Raw genomic sequence first — 27,492 nt, 5'->3', positions numbered from 1 at the left:
CTTTAATTCTTTATCATATTTATATTTATTTCTAACCAAATTGATTTTTGAGTACTAGTATCCTATTTGCAAGATTTTGTACTTATGCCGATCCAAATTTCATCGCTCAAAGTGACTTGTAACTTAATAATGAATGACTGATACATTCGAAACGTTGTTAAAGATATAAAAATGTTCATCGGTACACTAATTTTCGAATTACCAAGGCAAACGAAAAATATTGTACAATATATTGAAAAAAGTAATAAGAAACTTGACAATATATCTAAACCAAAGTCATAAGACTCGTGCAGCTACTTCATAGATCATCCATTTTCATTTAGTAAGAAATTACGAAGCATCAAATTTCGCAACTGGGAACCTTTGTTTTCAGATTCATTTGGTTTTACTTTGCAACAGCCCTAACATAGCGAAAACATAACTGGAATTACAAAATTATTCCAAGGCCAATTTAAAGCAGTAAACACAAACTTTATGGAATGATTGTTGAAAGAGCCGACTATTATACTATTGATCAAAATGTTTGGATGGACCGCAATTATTTCCCCAATTTGTTATGATTTGCCAAAGGATCAACCGCGTGAAATTTTACAGCGACTAAAACAGATTAGTACAAAAAAATTAGAAGGACATTGTTGAGTGGAAGTTCAAATTATTCAGTATAACAGAAAGTTCTTAAATTTTGTATCCTTTCATCTTTTTCGAAACTTTCATGCTAATTTTCAAACAACTATCGAAAAAGTTATCCGCCAGCGAGTAGGTAAAGGATTGCGTTTGCAAGTCTTCCAACAAAATTCAGTTAATTTTCGTTCAAACTAACGAGGGAAAACGGAATTTAAATTATTTATATTAGCGATTGAAACTAGCGAATTAATTACCTAAGAGAGAACAGCGTTGGAAATTAATTCTCATTGATATTCGTATGCTTAGAAGCTTCTTACTTAGTAACGTTCATGTTCAAACCTCCACTGAGTTGTTTATTGATGAACAGATAGTCTTGGTTGAGTTGCTTTATAAACTTGAAGCCTTTTCCTTCCATGAACGTCCTGAGCGCTTCAGGGCCTTCAGGAAGTAAGAAGATCTCGATGGTGATCACTCTGATCTTCACGTCATCCCACGGGATGCTCTTCAGCACCTGCCGCACACAAATTCTGAAATAATCTTTACAATCATTATCATGGGGTAATTGCTATTTGTTAAATCGTAATGATTGAATCCTAATCAAATAATTGTAATCCTTATCTTATCTATCTTATGCTGATCATTGATTTCATAAGACCCTTAGATTAGCGACATGTTTATTGTACCTTCAATTCAACGCCCTCGACGTCGAGTGACATGTAGTCCACCACAGGGTTGCCCAGGGCCGCCAGGATGCTGTAGAATGGATAGCACGGAACTCCCACCGACTTACTGGTCTTCTCGGCGTCCACAAGAGTGTTGCCCCAAGCTTCTCTCCCTATACTGAAGAAACAAATTATCTCTTGATTATACAGGGTCCGCCATATTTATGGCAACGCATGTTTTTTGTTATTTCTCAATGTAACAAACAGTTGCATTGTTTTTTTTATTGGATGAGCTAGTAGCCAAGAATTACCTAAACAATTCTCAGATACATTTATTCAATATGACCACCCATATTTTTAATGACGGCCGCCAATCTACGCGGGAAAGCTTCACAGGAGACACGCAGCATTTATTGAGGGATCGAGTCCCATTCTCGTGTCAATTTAGATTTCACACTATCCAAAGAATCATGAGGTGTTCTGCAGACCATACTTTCTAAAATAGCCCACACAGAAAAGTCGAGAGAATTCAAATCAGGGGTTCTTGAGGGCCATTCATTTTTGCTAATGAACGAGCCATGTTTGAGCCATGTGATGGGGCAGAGTCTTATTGAAAACTCCATGGTGAGCCGTTGAAGTGTTTATGAGCCCAAGGTAACAACACAGCTTCCAAAATGTTTGAAATGTATCGTTGACTCCTGAGGGGACAAAAACGAGTGGGTACCTCCCAGTGGCGGTTACCGCGACCCAAACCATAACGGACATGGGATTTTGACGTCGTGTTGCTGTTCTGGTTGCAACAGATCCATCCCGAATCAAAACTCTGTCATTTTGACGGTTAACGCTTTATTCAATGTCAAATTTTTTCACGTCACTGAACACCAAGTTGGGCAGCGTGCCATCCTAAATGAGATCCAGAATGTGCTGGCTTCTTTCGAGCCTCATTCGTTCATGACGGTCTGTTAGTTCATGCCTTGTTTGCATCTTGTAAGGGAAGGTTTTGAGGTCATCTTTGAGGACTCTACGCATTGATGTCTGACTGACTCCTGCTTCTGCAGCCAATTTTGCTGCTTAGCGACGAGGGTTTCTCCTCAACTTCTCCCTCGTCATTTTGACCAGTTGTTTTGTTCGGACCCTTCGTTTCCTTCCATGACCAGGTCGATTGCATGTTTCACCAGTTTCCTTGAATTTTTTTACCACCTTCCACACAGTTTCACGACGAATTTGGAGCTTTTTGCAATAACTGAATTACTCTCGCCCTTTTCATGAAGGGTTACAATTGCATTTCTATCTACTGCCATAAGTAATAGTAAATTTAGACACCTTAGACTTTTGCAATATAAAATAGATGAATTAATAGATGATATTAAGCTTCATTATAAAAGAAAAGTCTCCTAGAAACCGATTTATTTTTATATAGCAAACATCCGTTGCCATAAATATGGCGGACCCTGTACTCCATGATTATACATGCCTTCAGTGATGAAGTTGGTGTGGATGTTGCAACGACGGAGACGCTGTGATAGATATTCTTTAAAATTGTCATTTCGCATTATTAGACGTTGTTTTTTTAGAAGCAGGCGTTCACTTGCAAGAAAAATTCTTTACAAACCACGCGATTACATGAGGAATTATTTTCAAGGTATTATTTTCAACGAGGTATTATTACCCAAAGACACAAACATACAAATTTTTGAACTCGACTCAGACAGGATTAGATACCAGCTACAAGACTGAGCTGGAAATAGTCTACACCATCGTTGTCTGTCAGCTCGAAGGCTCGAGGCATGAACAGATTTCAAATGTTAATGTACAGGAGTAATTACTTAACCGCGCTAATCATCACAATCTACATAAACAGCTTAATAGCTTACCACTGATGTACCCAAAATCTTACCCCGAATATTACCCATCAAAATTGGCCAATTACTCCCGAATAAAGCCTGGTGAATTACCCACAATCTTACCCCGAGTCATGACCATACAAATTATACGCACTGTCTTCCGATTAAAAACCTGACCATTTACCCACAATCTTATCCCGAATCTTGGCCACTAAAATCATGAGTTAACGACCATTTAACCCGATTGACCGAGCAATTTTTACCCGAGAACTCAGTGCTTAACATAGAGCGGCTGTCGGCAAAATACTTCTGTGGGATATATAATTGATTTAAATATTTGAAATACTTTCCAGAACCGGGATGATAATGACATAAATTGCATACAGACAGAGCTGCCAATTTTGTCTCGTGATACATTTACTCGAGCGAGAGAGAAAAGAGGAAAGCTATCTCAAGCCAGCGCTGGCTTAATATGTACGATTAAACACCGTAAATGTCATCACGCATGCCCCACATTCGTTTGATAAGTGTTCACGAGGTGACCGCGGTGTGTTACGTTCACTACAGCACCTTTAGCAAATCCGACAGACCACTTTCGTTGAGGCTATAACGTCAGTATTAATATGTCATCCGCTCATGTAAGAAGAGCGATGTTTAGCGTGATTTTCATGTACAGACCAGAACATACAAGATGATTATACGATATCACGATGTGAGAGTGGGTGAATGACCCTGACCAATTGACTACATAGACCCACGAATTTATTATAAACTGTCATTTTCTTCCGACAACTCGACCATTCTCGTCAATATCTTCCAGTCTACTGCATTGATCTAGGATTCTAGGTTAATAATATTGCACTCCAATGCAATATTTAACTGCAGAAGTGCTGCATTAAACATTGAACTATCCAATTAGCCATTGTTTTTCATATCATACGTAATTAACATTGCTAAATATATTTAATGTGGCTTATAATATTAGCTATAACGTCTCATGTAATGTATGAGAGTACTTGTCTGATTTAATATCACAAATTTGATTATTAGAATATTATCTATTGTTTTTACTTTCTAGCCTTCAACGACTCAATCAGCTCCCTTATTTTAATGTCACCGCCTCATAATCTGAGGGAATAAGTTATGGCAAATATAATTTTTGAGAGAGAAAATTTGTTGAGAGATGCACAGAAAGAACTGTTGCTAGTTGTGGATTTGATAGAGAATGTGTTAAAAAATAATTCATATGAAACAATTCAAAATTATATTTGTGAGGATAAAATATCTACCCCTTTTTAACCCTACGTAAAGAAATTATTCAAGGTAAATAATCAAATAAGAACTGAAAATCCACAGCAAAAAAACATTGGTTAAAAAATTTTTTTGAAAATACTGACGAAATTGAAAACTCCCATCCATCTGCTGCTACGTGTGATGATTACGATTTAATGTTCCGATTCTTGATTAGGTCAAAGAATGTAGTAAAATTAAAACATAATTACGTCACTGCTAAAAGAACAAATCCTTTATGGATACTGCTACATAAATTTTGTAAGAAACATTATGATAAATTTGCTTTGGGGAGACGAATTTCGACCTTACAAACAGTGATAGCTAAAAACCTAGGTATTTCTATGTCATATGTAAATAGATTGCGTTGGATAGGCAAATTAGGAGCAAAATTCGAAAAACTTGCTCAAGTCTCGTTACCCCTTTATGAGCTTATAAGAAAAGAGAGAATGACGACAAACTCATTCAAACATCTCTCCGATCTAGCCGCCAAGTAAATCACTGGTAAGAATGTACTCATATATTGAGGGCAATTTAAGCATTGCAAGAAAATTGGTTGTTTTATTTATGCTTATTTGGAATTTAATAATATTTTCGCATCGGATATTCAAAAACTCTATGTTGATTTTAAAACATTTATTTATGTGATACATATGTACACATCTATTATAATCGATATTTCCATAATGCGTTCAATGAAAGCTTCAGGCAATATTTTTATTTTCAGTATTTCTACCTTCGTAGTTCCAACAAACCTAAAAAGGCGTAGAAAAGCCTTTTCTATTAAGAGTCGTCAACTCCACCTATGTATCAAGGGTCTGCAGCAACCTGCAATTAAAAATGCGCAGAAAAGCCTTTTCTATTAAGGGTCGTCAAATCCACCTATCCAGGGCCTGCAGCAACCTGCAATTAAAAAGGCGTAGAAAAGATTTTTCCATTAATTAAGGGTCGTCCACTCCACCTATCCAGGGCATGCAGCAACCTGCAATTAAAAAGACGTAGAAAATCCTTTTCTATTATGGGTCGTTAAATCAACCTATCCAGGGCGTGCAGCAACCTGCAATTAAAAAGGCGTTAAAAAGCCTTTTCTATGAAGGCTCACACAACCAATATTCTATATTGAATAGTAATTCAATGCTAGCGTATTAATACCGTCTGCTAATGCGTGTATTTTATCATCATCACCATTCAGAGCCATTTTATTGCTCACTTTCGTATACAATTCATGATTATCACTTGGGATATTATACATTGTTATGTATAGTCTCATTATTCAATGCTCTCTTATATTCATCCATGGTTGTATTCCTTTAAATAACATTTCTCTTAATACATTTTTAACCTACAGAACACTTTGGGCGATGACAATACAGTTATTACAGCTTTGCTCGAAGACTTGCAAATTCTTCTATGGGAAGGCTGCTAGTTTCATCTTTCATTTTACCGATTAATTTTTTTGTTCAGTTTTGAATATAGGAAATGATCCTTAGCATAATTCGATGTGTCAAATAAGTCCTGATTATCCCTCATATCTTCATAGAAGTCATCGGTTTGGATTTGGTAACAGAGTGAATCGGTATCAGTGAACAATAGCTTTGCTCCATTGCTATATTTTCTTCTAATGGAGTTGTAATGAAAGTCACACATCAATGTCTTGCTTATATCTATTATGCTCATCCCCACATAGATAGGTTTATCAAACTTTATCGTTTGTTTTTGCATATGACATGATATCATGTTTCCCGAGAATATTTTGAATCATTTGAAATTAGGTTTATTAACTAATCTTCTCAATTCTTGCTTAGTCTTAACCAAATTATTTTCGACTCGGTTTCTAATGTTCTCCATTTTTTTTCGAATACAGAATTATTCATTACCTTGAAGAAATATCTATAAAAATCCGATTTTGAGTGCTGACGCATTTAATTGTGTATTCAGATCTATATCTGACTTCATCCATGGACTTCCATCGAATTTTAATATTCTATGAATTTTCTCTAGTTTGCAATCCAAGCTTCTCATGAAGTTTCAAATTACTGTGATGGATTACATATTTTTCACGCTTACCAAGACGAGGTAATAACTTATGAACATCCCCTATTTGAATATTTTCAGGTGCTAGAAGTAAATCATTATGATTGTCATGTAAGTCTTTTGGATAACTAAAGTCAACTTTTAAAATGTATCCTTTATTTTCTTTGAATGGTTCGTTTTCTGTCAACCATCTAAAGTCTCCTGTTAGTAGGCTCCGTGACATTGCCCAACCATATAAATTATTTGCGTCCATGTATGATATATACTTACTCGGTTTTGGAGGATCATAACTTTTAGGGATATATTTATTATATCCTTTAGCATGTCTTGTAGAAATCATTGAAACACCACCTCTAAAAACCTTTCTCAATGGGTAGTATCATATTAGGATCGTTTATCAAATCTAATTCTATCTCGGTATTCTTCAATAGAGCATCAATTGATAGACCTGGAGCTGTGCAATAATGAACTGGATCTAATTTATATGTTTTCAAACAGGTATTTCTAAAGTTCCAAACACTTCCCTTAATAACAAGGACACAACTTTGAGGTAGAGGATATGGTAATCTTCAAATTTTTTGCATTTGAATACACCTCAAACCTCTTTAGCAGAGCTGGGCAGCGCTACTTTGAAATGTAGCGCCGCTACCGCTACCGCTACATGCTCTAAATGTAGCGGGCGCTACCGCTACCGCTACATGCTCTAAATGTAGCGGGCGCTACCGCTACCGCTACATGCTCTAAATGTAGCGGGCGCTACCGCTACCGCTACATCCACTAGATTGTAACGGGCGCTACCGCTACCGCTACAGTAAAATGTAGCGCGCTACATTAGCCGCTACAATGGCCAAAATTATTAGAAATCTCTTAATATTTATTGTTCTGCTATTGGGATTTACTCATTAACATTTAATGATAATAAAACATTTTTAAAACATATCAATGCAACTTTATTGCAATTAACCTAACCGAACTGGTACGGGTTAGATAAAGTAAATAAAAGTTACAGTTATTTTTATGTTTTACCTTCCCTACATGGATGTGAACTTTAATCTACCAATCTAAAAAATTATCCAGATATACATATAGAAATCACTCTTTTTGTATATTTATGTGGATTATTTTTGAGATTGGTAGATTAAAGTAGACATCCATGTACGGAAGGTGAAACATAAAAATAACTGTGTAAAAATAACTGCAAGCAAACTGAAAGATGAAAAAACCTGTAAGTGGTAACTGGTAACAACTTAACAGGTACCAACTAACATGTTGACACTAGTAACAGGCTGAGGTTGAAAACATTACACCGAAATCTTTCGTACAGTTTTATTCTGTAATTTATATTATGTATGTATCATGCTAGTTTTTAAATAATATTTAATACTATTTAGGGGACCGGCTACCCTAAAAATCGGAAATTTTGGCTTTACCGTTTTCTTGACTCATTTTGTAGCTGCTGAAAAGGCGCGTCTAACTCAGTTTACCGCATGTCTGTGCGTGCTATAATTTTTGCGTAAGACAATTTTAAAAATATATATATGAACATTTTTTAACAATATGTACAAAGATTTATTTGAATTAAATCTGTATATATTGATCATTACTCGCGTTATTTACAAAGTGTTTGCACTCGTTTGAAAGCTACAAACGAGACGCGTTCAACAAAGCGACTACCATAGATGTACATGCAATACTTTTTTGTGTAATGCAGTCTTGAACTTTTATAAATGATCATTTTATATCATTATTTACAAATAAATGGTATTTTTGTCATTATTTACGTTAATTGCAAAGTGTTTGCACTCGTTTGAAAGCTACAAACAAGACGCGTTTAACGAAACTACTACCATGGATGTACATGCGATAGTTTTTGCGTAATGCAGTTGTAAAGTTATGTAAAATGAATATATAAAAAGTCCCATTTATAGCCTATTATTCACGTTAAATTGAACATAAATAGGTCTAAAGACGCGTGCTGGTACCCTGAATGCAAATAATTGGCAATGGAAAAGCTTGGGCTACAATATCAAGACTTTTTGGGCATATTCTTCTGTTTTCAATGAATTTTACTTTATTTGGCTCCCCTGAACAATTTACAAATCCAAAAAACGCCATCTTAAAAAAATTATAACTCCAATAGTTTTCAAGCTACGGCAATGAGAGACATACCATTAGATTTGTAAAAACAATACCTAGCGACTCTAGAAGCCTTTTTTTAAAATGTGCATGGTTTGACTTATATATGGGAGGGGGAGGGGGTGGGGGGTAAAAATGTGAAAAAAATGGGAACGCGAATAAAAAAAAACGAAGAAGAAAATGAAAAATCGGGGCTCAACAGTCGCTAGATATTGTTGTTACAAATCGAATGATATGTGTCTCGACATTGTAGCATGTGATTTGCAAAAGTTATAAACTTTTTTAGAGTACCCCTTATATGCCGTTTTCTGTTAATTTCAGGTTTACTTTCATTTTTTTTAATTTACATGAACAAAAAGGTCATAGATTTCTGTTTTACATATGTGTACCAAGTTTCAAAACGATCCGTCTGTAAACAAAAAAGTTTTGTTGGAGGGTAGCCGGTCCCCTTAAGTAAAATCTTAAGGCTTTGTTTATAAATGTAGCGGTAGCGCTGTAGCGGCAAAACCTCGTATCGCTACTTAAATATGTAGCGGGCGCTACCGCTACCGCTACATTGCCTTAAATGTAGAGCCGCTACCGCTACCGCTACTGAAAATGTAGCGGCCGCTAGTAGCGGCCGCTACATGTAGCGCGCTACTGCCCACCTCTGCTCTTTAGTATGTTCATATTCTTTAGCAGATATATTTATATCATTTAATTTGTTATAGAATTCATCCCTCAATGGCAAACTAATTGAATTCATTTAATTATAGGTATCCAAGTAATCATATGGATATATGCCTTTGTTTTGTATCAATTTCAAATGTTCCTTATTAGGGAAATGTCTTTTCAATTCTATATGCTCAGATAAATTTTTTGATAATGCATCCAACAATGAAGACATGAATCTGAAAGTGTTAAGAATCTTAAATCTCTTGTTATGCCTTGCTCCTTCCCAGTTTTTTTATCTATGTACGTCCCGACTTTGACGGTCTGTGTGCAACTTTTGTATTTCTGATCTGTTTCTGGTATAGCATTTATTTTACAAGACACTTTACCTTTGTTCTTTAATAAAGAGTTGTGAATGATTATTGGATAAATTATGCATAAACACTGGAATAGAATTGGGATTTCTAATTTTAAAGTTACACCTGAGATGCACTGGACCTCTATAGTCTCCCGTTAGGTTGTTGCGATCTCTAACCATTTAGTTTTGTTTAGTAAACTTTACATGATAGACATAGCAAACTGTAGCATTACTGTGTTCGTGGTATTTTTCAGTTGAAGAACATATTTTTTGGATATTGATTTATTAATTCATACACACGTTTTGTTTCTGCTTCTAGATATTCCACAAATTTCAACGATGCATCTTAACCATTATACAACTCCAAAATTGAGGACCTATCATCTTCGCATTTAGTATAGCAACAGTAACTATTAGGCTCATGTTTTTGAATATTCCCGTATAATTCGACTTTAGGCCTGGTTGACATGAATAATTACCTACCAAAGTCGATTCAAAATCAGCGTAAATTACAAAGGGATGCTTGATAGTCTTTTTAAAGGCCTTGAATTCTAGTTTCCCATCACTAAAAACATATTTGCTGGGTGTGGGAACAGAGCAATCATTTTGTTTTTCAAGTAGGTCTTTGCTTATAAATGCATGCAGGCAGTATGGACATACATATTTAGTTCTATAGCTCACCATGTGAATAAATGGACTTTGAGACCTCATCAAGACATAATGAGTTCCATTCTCATTTGTTATTAACAATAATAAAACCACATCTTTATTTTTAATTTTATTTATTTGAAGTGGGCTTAGCTCCAAACAATAATTCAAGCTATATACATTTATAGAAATATTTAATCTTTAATTTTCATAGGGAATTTGATATCTCAAAATCTAACAATTCCGCTTTCTTCCTCAATACTTTCGTTATTTTGTTAACATTTTTCATCTCTGCAGAAGTGGTTCGCGACCGTCCACCTAGAGCACACGTTATCTTGGTATTTAATGTTTATTGACTTATATTTTAGATGTCTCAATTTTTCTGGTAATTCAATATTGCTAGAACCTCTTAAAGGTGTGTATTCAACAATTTTGATTGTGAAGTTTAGCAAATTGATTAATGTCCATCCAGAATAGTTGTTCGTAAATTCTTCGATTCTATGTATCAGATTATCATACAGTCCTTTAATTGTATTCAAAATTTATGTGAATCCTTAAAAGTTCTATAAACCTGTTTGAATTGAAACAAGCGGTATTATAAATTTTCTCGCTACCTAATTTGAATTTATAGAAGTCGAATTGCAAATTCAGCTATAATATAATAGTATCGAATTTTGACTGCTTAATTACTTGAATAACTTCAGATGTCGTATTTTTGAGAAATAACTTCGGATTGATCGTTCTTATATCATGATAAATATGTTCTGAGCATTGATCATCAACAGCCTTCTTCTTAATATCACCTCGCATGCATTCAAATGTATTTTTAAAATGTACAGCTGTTTTCATGTGCTCCGACATCATCCATTTCTGAATTAAAAAGATTACAATAAAAGAAAGAACTGGCTAATATGCTACGATTCAGACGTTTTCTACGGACGTTTGTTTGTTCATGCCTTTTTAAGTTTTGAGATTCACAATTGCAAATTACACATTCTATCTTTGAACTAAAGTATTCCTTGATATGATCGAAATGTTAATTGCTTTAAGGTGTTTTTGAGTTTCTATATGTTTGTTTAGGTTTTTGACTACTGTGTTAGTAACTTTGCAATGATTCATTCCAACAATATTTGCTTTCATTTCATTAAAAATGTATCCAAAGAGTTTACACAATAAATGTATGTTTTTCACGTTATTTACATTAGATGATTCTTCAGCTTTCATTTTATAAAGAAAAAATAAAAACACATTGAAAAAATTTGATGTTTTTGGATCGAGTACGAGTCTTCTAAAAACTGTTTAGTAAAATATTCTGATAAAAGGGATAGTCTACATAAAAGAACAATAATAAACTATCCTGAGCTACTGTCAACAGATAATAATGAATATTTAAACCAGCTGATATCATTTCATCGTTATGAAAAACTGGGAGTGGCATTTTTAAACCGATGTTAAGGAAATTACCATGCACTGCCAGAAATGCATTTAAAACTACCCTTCAACATTCAATCTGAGCAAGTTCTCAACGGTTCTTTCAATGATAAGCATACCTACTTCTTCTGTTGCCCTGGGACTAAGATGCAAAAAAGACAGAATGAAGGCTATAAAGAAGTTAATTCATTGAATGGAGCTTGTAAAGAGCATGATATGTTCTATAGCGAGCATACAAAAACTAAAGACAGAAACAAGTCTGATGATATACTAGCGAAGAAAGCGGCTGAAATTGCGATAGATCCTAATGAGCCTTAATATGTTAGAACTGATGTAAAATTAGTTAATGGTATGATGCTGGAAAAATTAATGTAGGTCCTGGAGTATAAAAAAAAGTAAAAGTCCACTCACAGAAGCGAGTGGTAAAATTCTAAGTCAAATTTATTACTGTCCTGAAACCGGCTACGTGGGGACTTGTTCGTAGAAGAGGTTTATCTCGAAAGCAAGTCACGAATTGGTTGGAGTCATGAGAAACATACACTCTACATAAACCAATAAAACCAAATTTCAGTACAAGAAGAGTCAAAGTAACAAAGAACGATGATCAATGGCAGGCAGATTTAGTTGACATGCAAAAGAATACTGTTAAAGGCAAAAATTACAGTCTAACTGTGATTAATACGTGTATCTTTAGTAAACTTATTTGAGCAGTTCCTATACGTAGTGTAGAGAAACTGGTGAAGAGATTAAAACCTTTTTCCAATAGCTTTTCACTGAACGAATTCCTCAAAAATTCAAACAGACTATGGTCTAGAGTTCATTAACAAGCCGACAAAGAGTTATTCAAAAAGTTTGAAACTTAATGGTTTACAACTGAAAATGAAACTAAAACTCACGTTGTTGAGAGATTTAACCGAGCTCTCAAGACAAACATGTGGAAATATTTCACGTACGCCAAGACAAAAAAGTGGGTAGATATTTTACCAGATTTAGTTGAAAATTATAATAATAGTAATCTTAGACCAATAAAAATGACTCCTCGTGAAGCTACAATTGAGCAGTACAGTAAAATAGTCTTTGCAAATTCATTCCTAGAGATAAAGACTGTTGTAAGAAAGACTAAATTCAAGATTGGAGATCGTGTCAGAATTAGTAGAAAACGTAGAGATTTCAAAAAGGATATCCCTAAATTTCACACGTGAGTTATTTATCATCTTTAAGGGTACGTACGCAGTGAAAGCAGGTTTGCCCGCGCGGGCAACCTGCTCCAACCTGCCACAAGAATGAACAAAGGATAATAATGTAAGTGTTCACAGTGAAAACCTGTATGAATAGGCTTCTGCCGACAACCTGCTTATACCTATTTACCGGAATGTACTGCACAATCTTATTTTCCCAACCAGCTTGGCATATGGTCATTTTTGAATTAGTTGTACCTTTAAACCATCCATTTTCTTTGTTTGCACTCAATTGGATGGATTTTTGAGAGGTAATAACATATGATGAGCATCGGCAGTGATCAATTAATCACAGAGATGTATGCTCGAACACCCATTTGGGACAAATGGAGTAAAGAAAACTTTAACCGAATTGTAGTTGAGAAACTTTGGGCTGACATTGCCAAGAAGATGAACTGTGACGGTAAGGGAACATTGGTTTAATTTTACATTAAATGCATATCAAAAAGACCTGGTTTCCTCCTCTTGCGAATGGTTTCTTCCTCTCTAATAAAAAACCTGGTTTCTTCCAGCTGGTTTCCTGCTTCCTCTGTAAACACCCTCTCGCGCTTGTTTCAGGCGCCAGCCTCAGCAGGTAACCAGCACGCTTGCAACCTGCTTTCACTGTGTACGTACCCTAAACTATTAGAGACAAAATCAGTAACTTTTTGGTTGTAAGATATGAGCGGTGAAGAAGTATTAGGGAGTTTTTATGAAGAATAATTATCAAAATAGAGCAGTCATGTTTATGAAAGTTATAAAATTTCGAAAAAGAGTAAAGGAAAATTGTTAGTTAAATGGAAAGGATATCATGAACCATCTTGGATTCCAGAAGCTGTACTTACATCGAGTTGAATTAATATGATATACGTTTAAAAATTACTTTTTAAAGACAACACTTCTAAAGAATCCAGTGTCTCCAATGTTACACATGTAGAATGAATTTCTAATTTTATTTTCGAATATTAAAAAAGTTAATTTATCATTTTTTTAATATATAAAAAAATTAAATTTCAAATTTATTTATTCTGTCAATTGATTCATGCAGTGTCTTCGACTTTACGTAAGTGTTCAAATTTTCAGATAGATCGGACAGGTAAAAGTGTGTAAAATATTGATTATAAAATTTGTAGCAGACAAAATTTTTCCAATTTTTTAATATTGAATTTTTTTTAATTTTCAAATTTTGTCAACTGATTCATGCATTGTCTCAAACTTTACACAAGTTTGCAAAATTTAAGATTGATTGGAGAGGTAGAAGTGTGTTAAACATCGATTATAAGATTTGTAGCAGACAGACAAACAAACAAACAAACAAGAAATGAAGTTAAAGAGAAGTGTTGTAATTAAGTTAAACACACATTGAGTTCAAAATGAACACACAGAGCTTAAAATAAACAGACATTGAGATCAAGTTGTTAGAGTTATTTAACTTATTAAATGGTCTTAATTGGGTCATTTTATTATAATTAAAATTTCTAATTGATTATTAATAACATTCAAATGCCTCCTCCCTTCCTCCCTTTATATGGGAGGAAGGGAGGGGGCATCTTCCAACGCACTTTTCAGATTCGGCCGTGTCTGTCCCGAAAGTATCAGGTACCAAATACGCGCGTCCTGCAGTTGCCCCACGGTTATCAAGTAATAGATCGGATCCTAATCAGGCGCTTATTTCCCTCGTACAACCAGAACCTAAAGCGGAAATAGAGCCGCTAATTTATACCGCTAGGCGACCATGGGTCGTCCTTGAGCAGCGGCTGTCAGGAATAAAAAATTTGATAAAGTCATAGCAAAAGTTACAAATTGATTTAGAAAATGATAGATTATGCATCACAGGCCAATTGTGAGGTTGCATACAGAGATGATAGGTTTTTACATCCGACGTTTGTATTTGATATCAGTCGGCAAATGAACGTCTTAACGACAGTCTTATTGATATGAAGATAGAAGCTGAATTCAATACCAGCATTCCTGATAATACACATTCTTTCAATGATTCTTTCAAACAGAATAATTCAATTACAATCTGATGGTGAAAAAGTTAATATAAATTACTACATATTTATAATTTTTCGGATTTATATCTTATTTAAATGATGTATCGTGTAAAGTGTCAAAAAAGACTGATACTGAGCATGCTCAGTATGTTATTACGAAAATTTATAAAATATTGAAGAGCGGACGTTGCTTGACATGTAAGAAAACTAAAACTTCTTTTGTATCCGTAAAATAAGCAAAAGAAGGAGTTTTTATCTTTTCAATTCCTGCTATCGTATGAGCTCTAGGTGCTGCCGGGTTTCTGGTAGGATGGCTTCTGCCATAGCTAGTGCGGTTGATAAGAAGAAAGAATGATAAACTTATAGCAGAAACAAAACGACACATTGAAGCAATAGAAGCTAAAAAGGGATCCTAAAAGGTTCAAGATTGATCCCTGTGAGAGTATTGGAAGTTCCCGCAGTCAAAGATATTTTTATGAGAGATAGACTTCCTAGGTCACCTTATAAAGCGGAGCGAATAATTTTTAAACTGGATGTGGAAGAGGGAAGTGGAACGCATTGGACTTGTTGGTATAAGGAAAAAGATGCCTGTTATTACTTTGATAGTTATTGTTTAACATGTTCCAACGAGTTTAAAACGTACATGAATAAATGCAACATTTTTTGGTCCGCCTATAAAATACAAAACAATGGGTGATGTAATTTGTGGTCATTTATGTTTAGAAATGTTAAAAAGACTGGAGTATGAGAGATTAGATTCCATCCCATTAGATATTTATAAGAATGGGTGCTAAAATTTATTTATTTTATTTTATTTATAAAATGACAAGTATTAACATCTATGCAAATAATTGGACTTTCTCATCAACTTGTAAAGATGGTACGGTAAAACCAATTTTGAAGTATTTCCTTTAGAGTCTCTGAAAACTTTAATCGAAACTTCTCGAAATAAACATTCAACTTTCAATTCAATTATTACAACTCTAAGAGATGACTTACGAGTTGAGTTTTCTAATACTGATTTAGGTTTGAAATTTTTAGAGTCTGCACTTTAAGATATATATAAAATTTTAGAGTCCAAGATCAATTCTTTTGAAGAAAAACTATTTAAACAATTTGATGAGAAAATTTACAGTTTGCAGTCGGCTTTCGATGGCAGTCAAGAATTTGGAATTGCATGTTGAATAAAAACTAATCAAGAAAATTTATCAGAAAATCATCAATTTGCAGTTAGCGCTCGATGACAAAATGAAAAATAGAGAAAGGGACATTGAGGATAAACCAATGAAACAATGCAAGGAGAAAAGAAATAGTTTGCAGGTAACGCTCGAAGATAAAGTCAAGAACATAATGAAGAAAATTTGAAACTGATTATTAAAGCTGATGAGGAGATCCGTAGAGTACATCTGGCGTTTAAAGATTTAGTAAATTAAAAGCTAAAACTTCAGAATTACGGATTCATAACTTAGAGTTACAAATTGATGGAAAATTATCTTTTGCTGAAGTTGATCTGAAATTCAAAAGCTTGGGCTTGGAGTCAAATTTAGCTTCAATTAATGATGTGAAATTTAATAACATAACAGAACAAATCATGGGGTTACGAACGGGGTCAGTTTCGCTAATAAAACTGGAAGATATTATTAATTATAAAGGATCTTAAAAACAAATTTTATGAGGTTTCCAGAGATAAAATAAAAAATCAATCAAAAAGAAAAATTTCTAAATAAAATCGGAATAAAAGTAATTAACTGAAATTGATGCTACAGAATGAAACTGATAAAACCATAGAAATGAACAAAATATTAACTGGTCGTATAAATAATCTTAAAGCTTCACGAGTTCCGGAAAGTCTGTAGGCTTTAGAGTTTTACTTTATTAAAATGGCTGGTGTTGGAACAAAAATTAATAGTACCCCCATATCACATCTAAGAGGTCCTCTAGGTATTGGCTTCCAGTACCTCGACAGGTACTTCACAGGTACAGGTCAAAAAATTTTGACCTGAAGAATCGGAGACTTGCAAATATCTCTTGTCCAATTGAGGATAAGGATGCAGCATGCAAGAGTTATGTTGATGAGGGGGTCTTAAAGGATTCCGAAATGACCGATAATAAATTGATTTAGTGAGGGAGGGTGTCATGGTGCATACCAACTTTCTCGAGAGATAATTACCTGCAGTAAAATCAATAGCACAAACTCTTGATGGAAAAGTTACTCAGGAAATGACAGTATTAAAATCATTTGTTAGCTTAAATCGCAAGTTAACCAGGAATTTAAAAGCAAAGAAAATACCACAAAAATTCACCATATCTTTACAAGACAAAACGTTTCGGAGCCCAGCTCCATCGTCAGCTTATAACACAAAATTCAGTTCAGAAGAAGTTCAGTCCTAGAAACACAAACACAATCAATTAGTAAAGTAAAATGCATTGTCAGGTTTTAAAACGGAAAACAATTAAATAAGACATGAAATTAACGCTAGTAAACGGCCTATCTATTTACTATTTCAAGATGAAAGGAGCTAAAAGCGGCATTCAGACTAGGCTTCTGTTTGAATATATACAGGGATTCTAAAATTCGTAGATCAGTAACACCAGATGTGGAAGCTAGAAATTGAAAATCACTATTAGATACAGAGGTGTTGCACTGCACGGCATGAACACGTACAGCAGAATGAGGTGGATGTGCAAGTAGGTTCCCCGTTCTATAACTTCTGCCCTTATGCTCAGCCAGCCTAGTATAGAAATTGCGTGACGTCATACCGACGTACGCTGATGCGCACTGTGCGCAACTATATCTGTAAACTAGTGACAATCGCATAAGAACAGGTAGGGTATCCTTATACCTGAAAAACGAGCCGATTCTAAAATTGTTAACTAGCAACGCATGAAGATTTATATCCGGAAGATATTTAGAAAATAAAACTTTTAATTCATTTGACATACAGTCTCAGATGCGGAGCCAAAGTAGGGAAAAGAACAGTAAACAACTTTCCTATTGTCACACTTGGGAACAACTGCAGTATATTGCTTGGACATAAACTTTGTAACTTGGGTAAACACCAGATGCGATGGAAAGCCATTTTGTGAAAAGATATTGCGCAACCATTCGAATTCAGAGAGCATGGCTAGGAAACTGGAGCAAATGCGAAAGCCGCGGTTTATCAATGTTTGGATCCCACTTAATTTGAAACGAAAGGAACAAAAGCTAAAAAAGCTGGTGCTTAAGCCGGTAAATGTCGATTTTCTAAAAACAGAAATTTGGAAACGGCCATTAGATTTGGTAACTTTGTAATCAAGGAAAGACAAGCTGTTCTCTGATTCAAGCTCCATGGTGAATTTGATAGACTTATGTTGGAGATCAAGATAGTCAAAGAGAAGGCCCACATGAGAGGGATGCTTAAAAATTAATAAAGGTATCGTCAATATATCGGTATGACGTCACGCAATTTCTATACTAGGCTGGCTAAGCATTAGGGCAGGAGAACCTACTTGCACATCCACCTCATTCTGCTGTACGTGTTCATGCCGAGCAGTGCAACACCTTTGTATCTCATAGCTATTTTAAAATTCTAGCTCTCACATCAGGTGTTACTGATCTACGAATTTTAGAATCCCTGTATATATTCAAGCAGAAGCCCAGTCTGAATGCCGCTATTAGCTCCTTTCCTCTTGAAATAGTAAATAGATAGGCCGTTTACTAGCGTTAATTTCATGTCTTATTTAATTTTTTTCCATTTTAAAACCTGACAATGCATTTTACTTTACTAATTGATTGTATTTGTGTTTCTAGGACTGAACTCCTTCTGAACTGAATTTTGTGTTATGAACTGACGATGGAGCTGGATTCCGAAACGTTTTCTCTTATAAAGATATGGTGAATTTCTGTGGTATTGTCTTTGCTTTTAAATTCCAGGAAATTACCGATATTGACAAAAGAGTAACTCAAGAAATGATTAAAGTAAATACAGAATTGGAAAATCTTGGTATGAAATTAGCTCTGGAAATGACTGAAGTAAGATCAAAATTGCGAAAACAAATGAAAAATTTCAAATCCCTCGATGAAAAAGTACCCTCATTAGCAGGAATTCAAGTTGAATTAAAGGCATATATTGATGGTGTTAAAAGACGGGCAGATGACAACATGAATAAAGTAGCAGAAGTAGTGAGAAAAAGCAGGATGAATTCTCTGAACGACTTGCAAAAGTTGAGGATATTGGAACAGGCGTCCGCTGGAGAGCTCTACTGTGATTTTGGGAAAAGATAAATATTAAACTAAGTTTATAAATTCATCCAATGTATTTATAATCTTGGTTAGTAAAACGGAGAGCTAATGTACGATATGAAATAATTTGTACACAAAAGATTGGCATTCACTCCACTTAACGCATTTACGCTTCGGTTTAAAAAGTCATTTCATCTAGTCAAGTGTGATGAGCCCATCAAAAATATTCGAAAATATAGAGTGATTTATGATGGAAACAAATTAAAGTTAGTAGAGGGTGATACATTTACACGCTATTGTCATTCGATGCAGCCTTTTAGGAGAAAAAAAGCCTGATGAAATTTCTTATAAAAATGGAATACGTAATAACAGATGTCCAAAGAGAGGTGATGTTCATTTCTGGAAATATTAATCAGCTGCAGATTGACGTTGATATTATTCGCTATGATATTCGCAATCTCTCTTTCGAAATAAATCAGATTATAATACAAGCGAATATAATAGAACAAACATTGAGAAGGATTATAGAAATACAACTTTTAAAATGCTCTATAAAATAGAAGTGTCGGCACTGAAGAAATAGGCCCATGGCCTGTTGCCGATTCTTGTACTTTTCGTGACTGATTCCACAAGGAATCCGGCCTTTTGAACACAATCTTTCCATAACTGACGATTGATTGAGATAGCTGCTGGACTTATTGCAAGGCTCGAAAGATGCTAGGCATTTCAAAACTGAACATATGCTCCTGCATAGCTTCGTCTAGTCTGTTCTTGAAGGCGTTCATACTCGGAGCGTCAACGATGCTATCAGGGAGGCAGTTCCACGTGTCGGTGACTCGAAGCGAGAAGAAATGTTGTCGCATGCATGTGTTACAACGCAGTTTTTTAGTTTAGGCCCCTGGTGTTGGTTCTTGTTTCAAATTCTAGTGATTCTTCTGATACCTTGTATGTATAAACCGCGGGTATACTTGTATACTGCAATGAGTTCACCACGCAGACGTCGATAACAGAGGCTTGACAGCTTCATAATCTTTACTGTTTCTTCATAAGGCTTGCCTTTTAATCCCGGAATTATCCGTGTCATCCTATAAGTGGAAAGACGATAATAAAAATAAACAGATGAACCATTTTGTATTTACTGCGGAAAAACGTGCTATCGGAGAACTGTATTGATTTCAAGAATCTTTTCCCGTGTGGCAAGTCAACTCATCAGCCTGTATATAAGTTGTTGAAGGACGCTTTCGATAAGGGATATAATGAATCTGAAATCATTGATTTCAAGTGATGAGCCCATTGAAAATATTCAAAAATATAGAGTGATTTATGATGGAAACAAATTAAAGTTAGTAGAGGGTGGTTCATTTACACGCTATTGTCATTCGAGGCAGCCTATTACGAGAAAAAATGTCTGATGTTTTATATTTATTATTCTGACTGCAATGGCAATATTGATGAATATCTTGAAAACCAACCTATAAGTCGTCAACAAAAATGTGCAATCGAATATTTTGAGAATACTGCTTCTGTAACTGATCCCAGTGATATAGATCCAAGGAAGAAGAGTTTGTTCTTTTTTTGGTGATATTGCTACGGAAAAGAATCAAAATCCTGCTGATAGTTTTCACACCGGTGTAAGACATAATAACTAGTTCAATTTACTTATCCCAAAACTATCACATATTACCAAGACAAACCATTAGAACGAATTCAAATTAATTAATTTTATTCCAGTTTTGTTTTCCTCGATATGAACAATATTCACAGTGATTACGTTGCTTGCGATATGTCCTTTGCCGAGTTTCAAGAACTGTGTAATGAAACGTATAAAGTACCTTATAGCTTTGTGTTCATCAATAAAGATGAGAACCCAGGTTCTTGAAAGTATTTCAAAAATTTAAATCAATTATACATACCAAAAAGTTTCTTCCATCAAAAACTCGCTCAAGCCTGAGTCTTCGTTAAAAAGTGCTCGGTCAATCGGGGTAAATGGTCGTTAACTCGTGTTTTTAGTGGCCAAGATTCGGCATAAGATTGTAGGTAAATGTTCAGGTGTTTAATCGGAATAGAGTGCTCAAATTTTTTATGGTCATAACTCGGGGTAAGATTGTGAGTAATCGACCGTTTTTTTCGGGTTATTTGGCCAATTTCAATGAGTAATATTCGGGGTAAGATTTCGGTTAAACTATCGGTAATCTGTTAGGCTGTTTATGCAGATTGTAATCATAAGCTCGGCTTAGGAACTACTTACAGGTAATCAGTTAAAAATTGCATACAATAACCAGAACCTCGTACAACGACGGCGTGTTCTAGTGTGAATCACTGACTCAAAGACAGGTTCCCTGTAGCTGGTGTCGGGGGCGAGGCACGCCCGCATGATGTGCGCTCTTCTGTTCTTGCTCTTGAGGACGTGGTAGCTGACGGGCGTGGGCTCCATCAGAACGCCCGTCCAGCCGAGCTCCCGTTCAAGGTACAGTGTGTTAGATAAGCTCTCTCCCGTCAACGCTCCTACTTCGAAGAAGAAGCCTCCTCTCTGGAATCGTTATTTCAACTTTTATTTATACGGTTTCAAGCTGGGAAAGCTACGCATAATAAACCAATATTTTAATAACAACGTAATTCATTCTCAATATAATTTATCCGCAATTTTAAGCAGTTAGGGCATAGAATTGAAAAAGACATACACACGACCGACAATACCTGAATGTAAAACCTGTATGAGTGCAGAGTATGTGGATGTGGAAAAATTTAAGACCCTGCTCGTTATTTTAAAAATCAATCCTGATATTAATATAATTCGCCTTTAAAGTGAATCCTGGTATAAATATATCTGTAAATTTGTTTTTGCATTTAAATTGGTGGGAAGAATAATTTTTTTAATGAGACACCACTGCAATATGACACCGAAAACCCTCACCATATCCCTGAAAATCTTCGTGACGTGTTTGTCTTGGCCGTGCTGGGAGTAGAACTTCTGGCGCGGGTTGTCAAGGTAGTAAGGACCCTCTCGGGCGGGCGCGATGAGGGCCTCTCGAGCTGCCTGGATGACGGCCTCGTCTCGCATGTCTTTGCCCAGGAGGTCAGGGTGGAAAAACAAGTCCTCCGTCTCGGGAGAAGAACGCATCGCTTCGTGTTCGGTAACTGGTTTCAGGGTGTTAGGGGCGGTTACCATATTACATGTTGTGCTTCAAGTCATTCATTGATTTAAATCAATGGGAAACGATTATACGAATGTATTTTCAAGGCACTTATGTCATTACTAAAAACATCTCTCATGTGTATTTCATTGAAGCTAAATTTTTATTTTGTTTCTTGTATGATTTCTGTCTTTTAATGAATTTTTAAGAACTATTTAACTCACCTTCAGTAACTTCTACTATCACACTTTTGGTGAGAAAAGGAATCCCTAATAATAGAAGAAATATCACCACAAGGACCGACAAAAGTGTTCTCAGAGAATATGTCATTGCGATGTACCTCATTATTTAACATCTATTTAGGAGTGATCGTGCCGTAGAAACGTGTTATCTGAAAAACTAAGAATTAATCCGCTGTTGAACTACGCTAGCAGCTTTAGTTGACAATTAGTTAGCTGGCTTCTTCTGCTAGTACGAAGAACCTGCATTTGCGTTCACTTCCTTATCGGTAATGCAAGTCATAGTTGACAAATATATAAAGTTAAAGAAATGGAGGTAGATCAAGCATGATTATTGTTTCGCCGAAGTAAGTTTAGAGACAACGTATTCTGTATTTCACGCCTTTTTCGAGTCAATTAACATGTTTAAATAATAATAATGAGTCAATAATGTTTATATTCCACGAACTAAAGTCCAAAAATGTAATCTTGAAACTAATTTCAACAGAAATTCTGTTGTACGCCGAAAGTATTTTTTCACATTCAAAGTTCTTCCGTAATGAATACTACTGATCTTTTGTCCACCGTTCACCGCTTAAATAGCCAATCTTTGCTCTAAACCAGTTTTCCATACTTCGGTGCTAGTTATACAATAGTTTTTGAAGAAATGGTTCGTTTTTGTATTCCAAGTATGACAAAATATGGAAACGTCAGAAGTTTGAAACCTCGGTCTCAGCGCAGCACCGGCAATCATAGAAAGCCTAACACCAACTGCAGTCGCGGCAAGAGTCACACTGCTGGCGACGAGCTGAAGGAACCTCGTCAGACTGAACAAGTAAATTTCTGGTCTTGTTTTAGCCACGCGTTGCTTGGGTTGAATAACACTGTTTTCTGAACGCAAATAAATCGATCAGATGATATACAGTTTGCCGCACTTGCGAACAAGCATTGACAGAGTAAAATAATAAAATGTATAAAAAAAATTTTAAAGACCACGTTTTTCATGTGGACTAAAAAGTAGAAAATAATTTTTCGGCAGCTACTGATCTCTGTTTGCATTCATTCTCTTGGACTTTTGTATTTCAGTTGAAATATTTTACAACATCTAAAACGAAAAACGTGGGGCGCATATGTATTTAATTGTTTGGTGATTACTTGTTATGATGAATATGATGGTTCATTGAACATTTGATTTGGTGAAATATCGATTGCAAGATTTGATCATCACAAACAGACAGACAGACAGACGGACACGAAAGCGAGCTAAGAAAAACGTGGTAAAAAATACGAATGAGTGCAAGATACAAACGTTTTAATGAACCATATAAATAATTAAATCAATAGAATATAAGACTGAAGAATCCTGCTAGGGAATTGAATCAAAAAGAATGCCTAACTGAAGAACAGAACGTGGTCTGAAAAAGTAGCAAAAACTTCAAACCATACAAATTATTGAAATATCCATGTACGTAGTAGAATTACATATGTATTTAGTAGGATTGGGACCAATAACGACTTAGCAAAGCATGACAGTAAATTTATGTAGTTTTAATTTTCGGTTTAGCGACTCGATACTTGTCTTACTATACATGATTTGATTCCTGCCCAAGTTTTAATTACAAAAATTATAGGGCATAGAAAAATGTAAAAAAAATCGTTTATATCAATTCAATGAAATGAATTATTAGTAAACAGAAACATCGATGCAATCGTACAAAAAAGCTTACCCTGAATTGCGAAACTGGAATTGAAAGCCAGCCATAAATGATCATACATTGAGAATCAGTTGTCTCCCATGAATGACAATTTCATATAAAAGTTTTTCATATGTAAAGGTCGTAAAAACATGACAACCATGAAAATGTTTGTCTAAAATCCTAAAGTATAGCAGTAGAGTGTAGGTGTGACAACCATTTAGACAGCACAGTACATTGATAAGAACATAATCCACACCAAGATTCTTATGTACCTCCTGAAATCTCTGATGGATTGCACGTAGCAAAAAGTAACGTTTTGTATACTGAATTATTCGTGCCTGTTCTTGGAAATACTTTTTGCACTTTACTTTTTAACAATATTGAAAATATCAACAGTCTGTTATAATGACACGTTATCACTTAGATGAATATGCTAGGCAAGTTTTTAGGGGAAGAATATACCGTTTTTAAGGGGAGCGTCTACCCTAAATTTGAAAATTTCCACTTTTTCGGTTTTTATACTCATTTTAAAGCTGACATTCTGCCCTATCCAATGGTACCACTGCCATCTCTCTACGTTGATTTATGATTTCACGACATTTCATGAAAGGGGGGCGGGTGGGGGAGTTCTTTAAGTAATTAGATAGGAACTAATTAGCTGCTGAGCTCTTTAANAGCCTTAAAACTAAGTGAGGAAGGCATAGAGCGAGTGGCTGCACACCTTTCACCTCGCTGTCATGATGGGCACTGAAAGACCTGGCTGCATCTGGCAGTATATCAAGTCATGCCCCGTAATTAATGCCTTAGGAATTTGTTAAGGCCGCCCCCCACCGCCCCCCGTTCCATGGGGCGTGGTGAACATAAAAATGGAGGTAGAAAGATGATTCTGCCACCAATGGAATCGTCAGAAAGTAAGCTTTAAGATGAGTTTAAGCACCGGATAATGCCATGATTGGCCGCTTTACGTCAGACGTTCCTTTTTAGTGTGTCCACCCTTCTAATTAATCCATAGGCTTTACTGAAGGGCTCTAAAAACTCCCTCCCTTCGGGGGGCTGTTACGAAATCATTTTTCGACGTAGAGGGATGATTCTGGTACGGTTGGATGCGTCAAAAACTAAGCTTTAAGATGAGCACAAAAACCGGAAAACGCCAAAATTGAAAATTTTAGGGTAGTCGGTCCCCTTAACGCCTGCGTGCAATGTTGCTACATCTGTTGGGAAGCCAAAGACGCCATTACAGAACCGACCGAACGAGTCTGCATCTGTTTAGGTTCTTTTAAAAATCTCTCCTACGTACTATTGAGAGTCCCGCCGATTAGAGTGTGTGCGGTAATACTGTTTCTCTGTGCTCAGGGCTCCAAATCAGTTGACATTCATCACCATATCAGTCAAGTGTAAGGTGAAAACATTATGAGTGATGGAATGGTGCAAAATGGGTTAGGGCCCTTAAAGATGGCCGCATAACCATTTATAATGAAGAACGAAGAGGGAGACTTATAGTCAATACCGACGATCTTATTCATATAAGTGAGCTGTTATGTGAAAGAAAACGGACAATTCTCTGACTGTGGTCGTTCAGTCTGTCTCTGTGTCTTGGCTATGTCTCTGTGATTGTTAACATTAAAAAAACAGTGATTGTATAATCAGGTGACGAGTTTCTTTGACGATGACATACAAAAACCGGCCGCACGTTACGATAAATGCCTTACTATATAGGGGGAATAATGTAAAAAAAGTAAAGTGCAACCATTTACTGTACGTGCATACAACATTTTACTCTTTGTTCTCATACTTTTTGTTTAAAGATGCGAATGATCTGGTGATTGGTCTTAATCGCAGTCTTTTTTTTCAAAAAGACTCTGGAATTATCAGTAATGAACTCTCTATTTCATTTTCGCCGGTAAACTTTATAGGCAAGTTGATGGTTTAGGAATGGTCCTTGGTCACACACTTGCTAACATTTTCATATGCTTTCACTGGGCACATGAAAATGTGCCAGTACTGAGCAGGGTGGTCCAGTGGTTACAGTTCAGAGTACCAAGATTGGCAGAGAGGCGCGGGTTCGATCCCAGCTCTGTGCGCCAGTTTCTGGTCAGAATCGGCAAGGAGGCCGGGCGGTTAAGCACAGCAGAATTATTGTAGCAGTGAGTTGCGAGTTCGAAACCGCAAAATGCTGTGAATGTTCTGCGATGTTCAGAATAGGCGACAGGCCTACGGCCTAAAAAACGCTGAAACCGCTATTGCTATTATTATTTTTATTATTATTATTATTGTTATTATTATTATGAGGTTTCGTGGTTGGCTGATTTTCCCATTGATTTCAAACCGATTTTTTATAATATATGTATATTGATAATACCTTTCTGATCTTAATGCATACCTCTCATGCGGGCCTTTTCTTTGATTATCTAAATCTCAAACATTCTTCAATAAAATTCACTATGGAATTAGAATCCAACAATTGCTTGTCGTTTCTCGATTGTAAAGTTGCTAAATCTGGCGGTCGTTTTCAGATTTCCGTTTATCGAAAACCGACATTTACCGGCTTTGGTATGAGCTTCTTTAGTGTAGGGATCTTAGCTGAATATTCAGGTGTAGTGTGGGAAACGGAGGGAGAATAAGAACAATAGTAACTAATGTGTGGGACGTAGAATAAGTTAAGGTGTTGACGATCCCGTAGCAGTGTAAGAATTCAGAGCTGACTTTTTGTAGGACCAAAGCAAGGACTAGTTTAGTGAATTCAGACAACTGCAGAGGTATGTGTAACTGTCGATATTTATCAATATTGTATTCATTTGGTGTGTTGATATTATGTGAGATATCTAGTAAGGTATTACGCGACTAATTGTAAATTTGATTTTGTTCATGTAGGGAGAAGTCAACCCGGATAGAAGATCACAAGAGGCTATCAAGAAGATTCAGTGTTGTGCATATATAATTTGTTGCTGTGTTGTGAGAAACCTCTGCTACGCTGTGCCCTAGCATATGAAAGAAGAGAGTTCTGTACCCTATTACGATGCCCATATGTTCGCGCTAACTTGTTCGATTTCTTAATTTAAGTGTTCACTTTTCATTAATATTAAATTAATTGTGTTAACTCGAGATCATTATTTAACCTCGGCACGAAAGATCATTACATTCAGCTTCTGCTCGATTTGTTTCAATCGTTCAAAGCTCCAACTTAATCAATTAAGGCAGAGTTAACACGGGGCTGCGAGGCTGGACTTCGTGGGCAATCTTTCCTACGGTGTCCCATAGCACCGCATGAATAACATTGCGCGCCAGCTTCGCTCTGGGAACGACCCCTGCCGATGTGGATGCCCGACGAG

At 35.8% G+C, this 27,492-nt stretch overlaps 1 protein-coding gene across 1 annotated transcript; it reads right to left on the bottom strand.

Annotated features, from left to right (window-relative positions):
- Positions 1-3: 3 nt before the first annotated feature.
- On the bottom strand, positions 4-23,058 carry LOC108668294. The gene is made up of 5 exons (XM_018155480.2): positions 22,473-23,058; positions 22,029-22,252; positions 21,439-21,644; positions 1,308-1,464; positions 4-1,135 (listed from the first exon to the last, which is right to left on the bottom strand). The coding sequence occupies exons 1-5, from the start codon at positions 22,591-22,593 to the stop codon at positions 938-940; spliced, it is 906 nt and encodes a 301-aa protein (XP_018010969.1). The 5' UTR covers positions 22,594-23,058; the 3' UTR covers positions 4-937.
- Positions 23,059-27,492: the final 4,434 nt, after the last annotated feature.

This window comes from Hyalella azteca, unplaced genomic scaffold, assembly GCF_000764305.2.
Source record: "Hyalella azteca isolate HAZT.00-mixed unplaced genomic scaffold, Hazt_2.0.2 contig14641, whole genome shotgun sequence".
In the NCBI taxonomy this organism is placed as follows: Eukaryota; Metazoa; Arthropoda; class Malacostraca; order Amphipoda; family Hyalellidae; genus Hyalella; species Hyalella azteca.
The sequence above is the reverse complement of the archived record's forward strand: the minus strand, read 5'-3'. Positions and strand labels throughout refer to the sequence as shown.

What these genes read in the sequence shown, in the direction of transcription:
- LOC108668294 (XM_018155480.2), bottom strand. Translation starts at nt 22,593, where the DNA reads ATGAGGTACATCGCAATGACATATTCTCTGAGAACACTTTTGTCGGTC. An exon ending in GATAGTAGAAGTTACTGAAG is followed by an intron (nt 22,253 to 22,472) that starts GTGAGTTAAATA and finishes CCCTGAAACCAG; the next exon opens with TTACCGAACACGAAGCGATG. An exon ending in TACAGGGAACCTGTCTTTGA is followed by an intron (nt 1,465 to 21,438) that starts GTCAGTGATTCA and finishes TTGTTTCTTCAG; the next exon opens with TATAGGGAGAGAAGCTTGGG.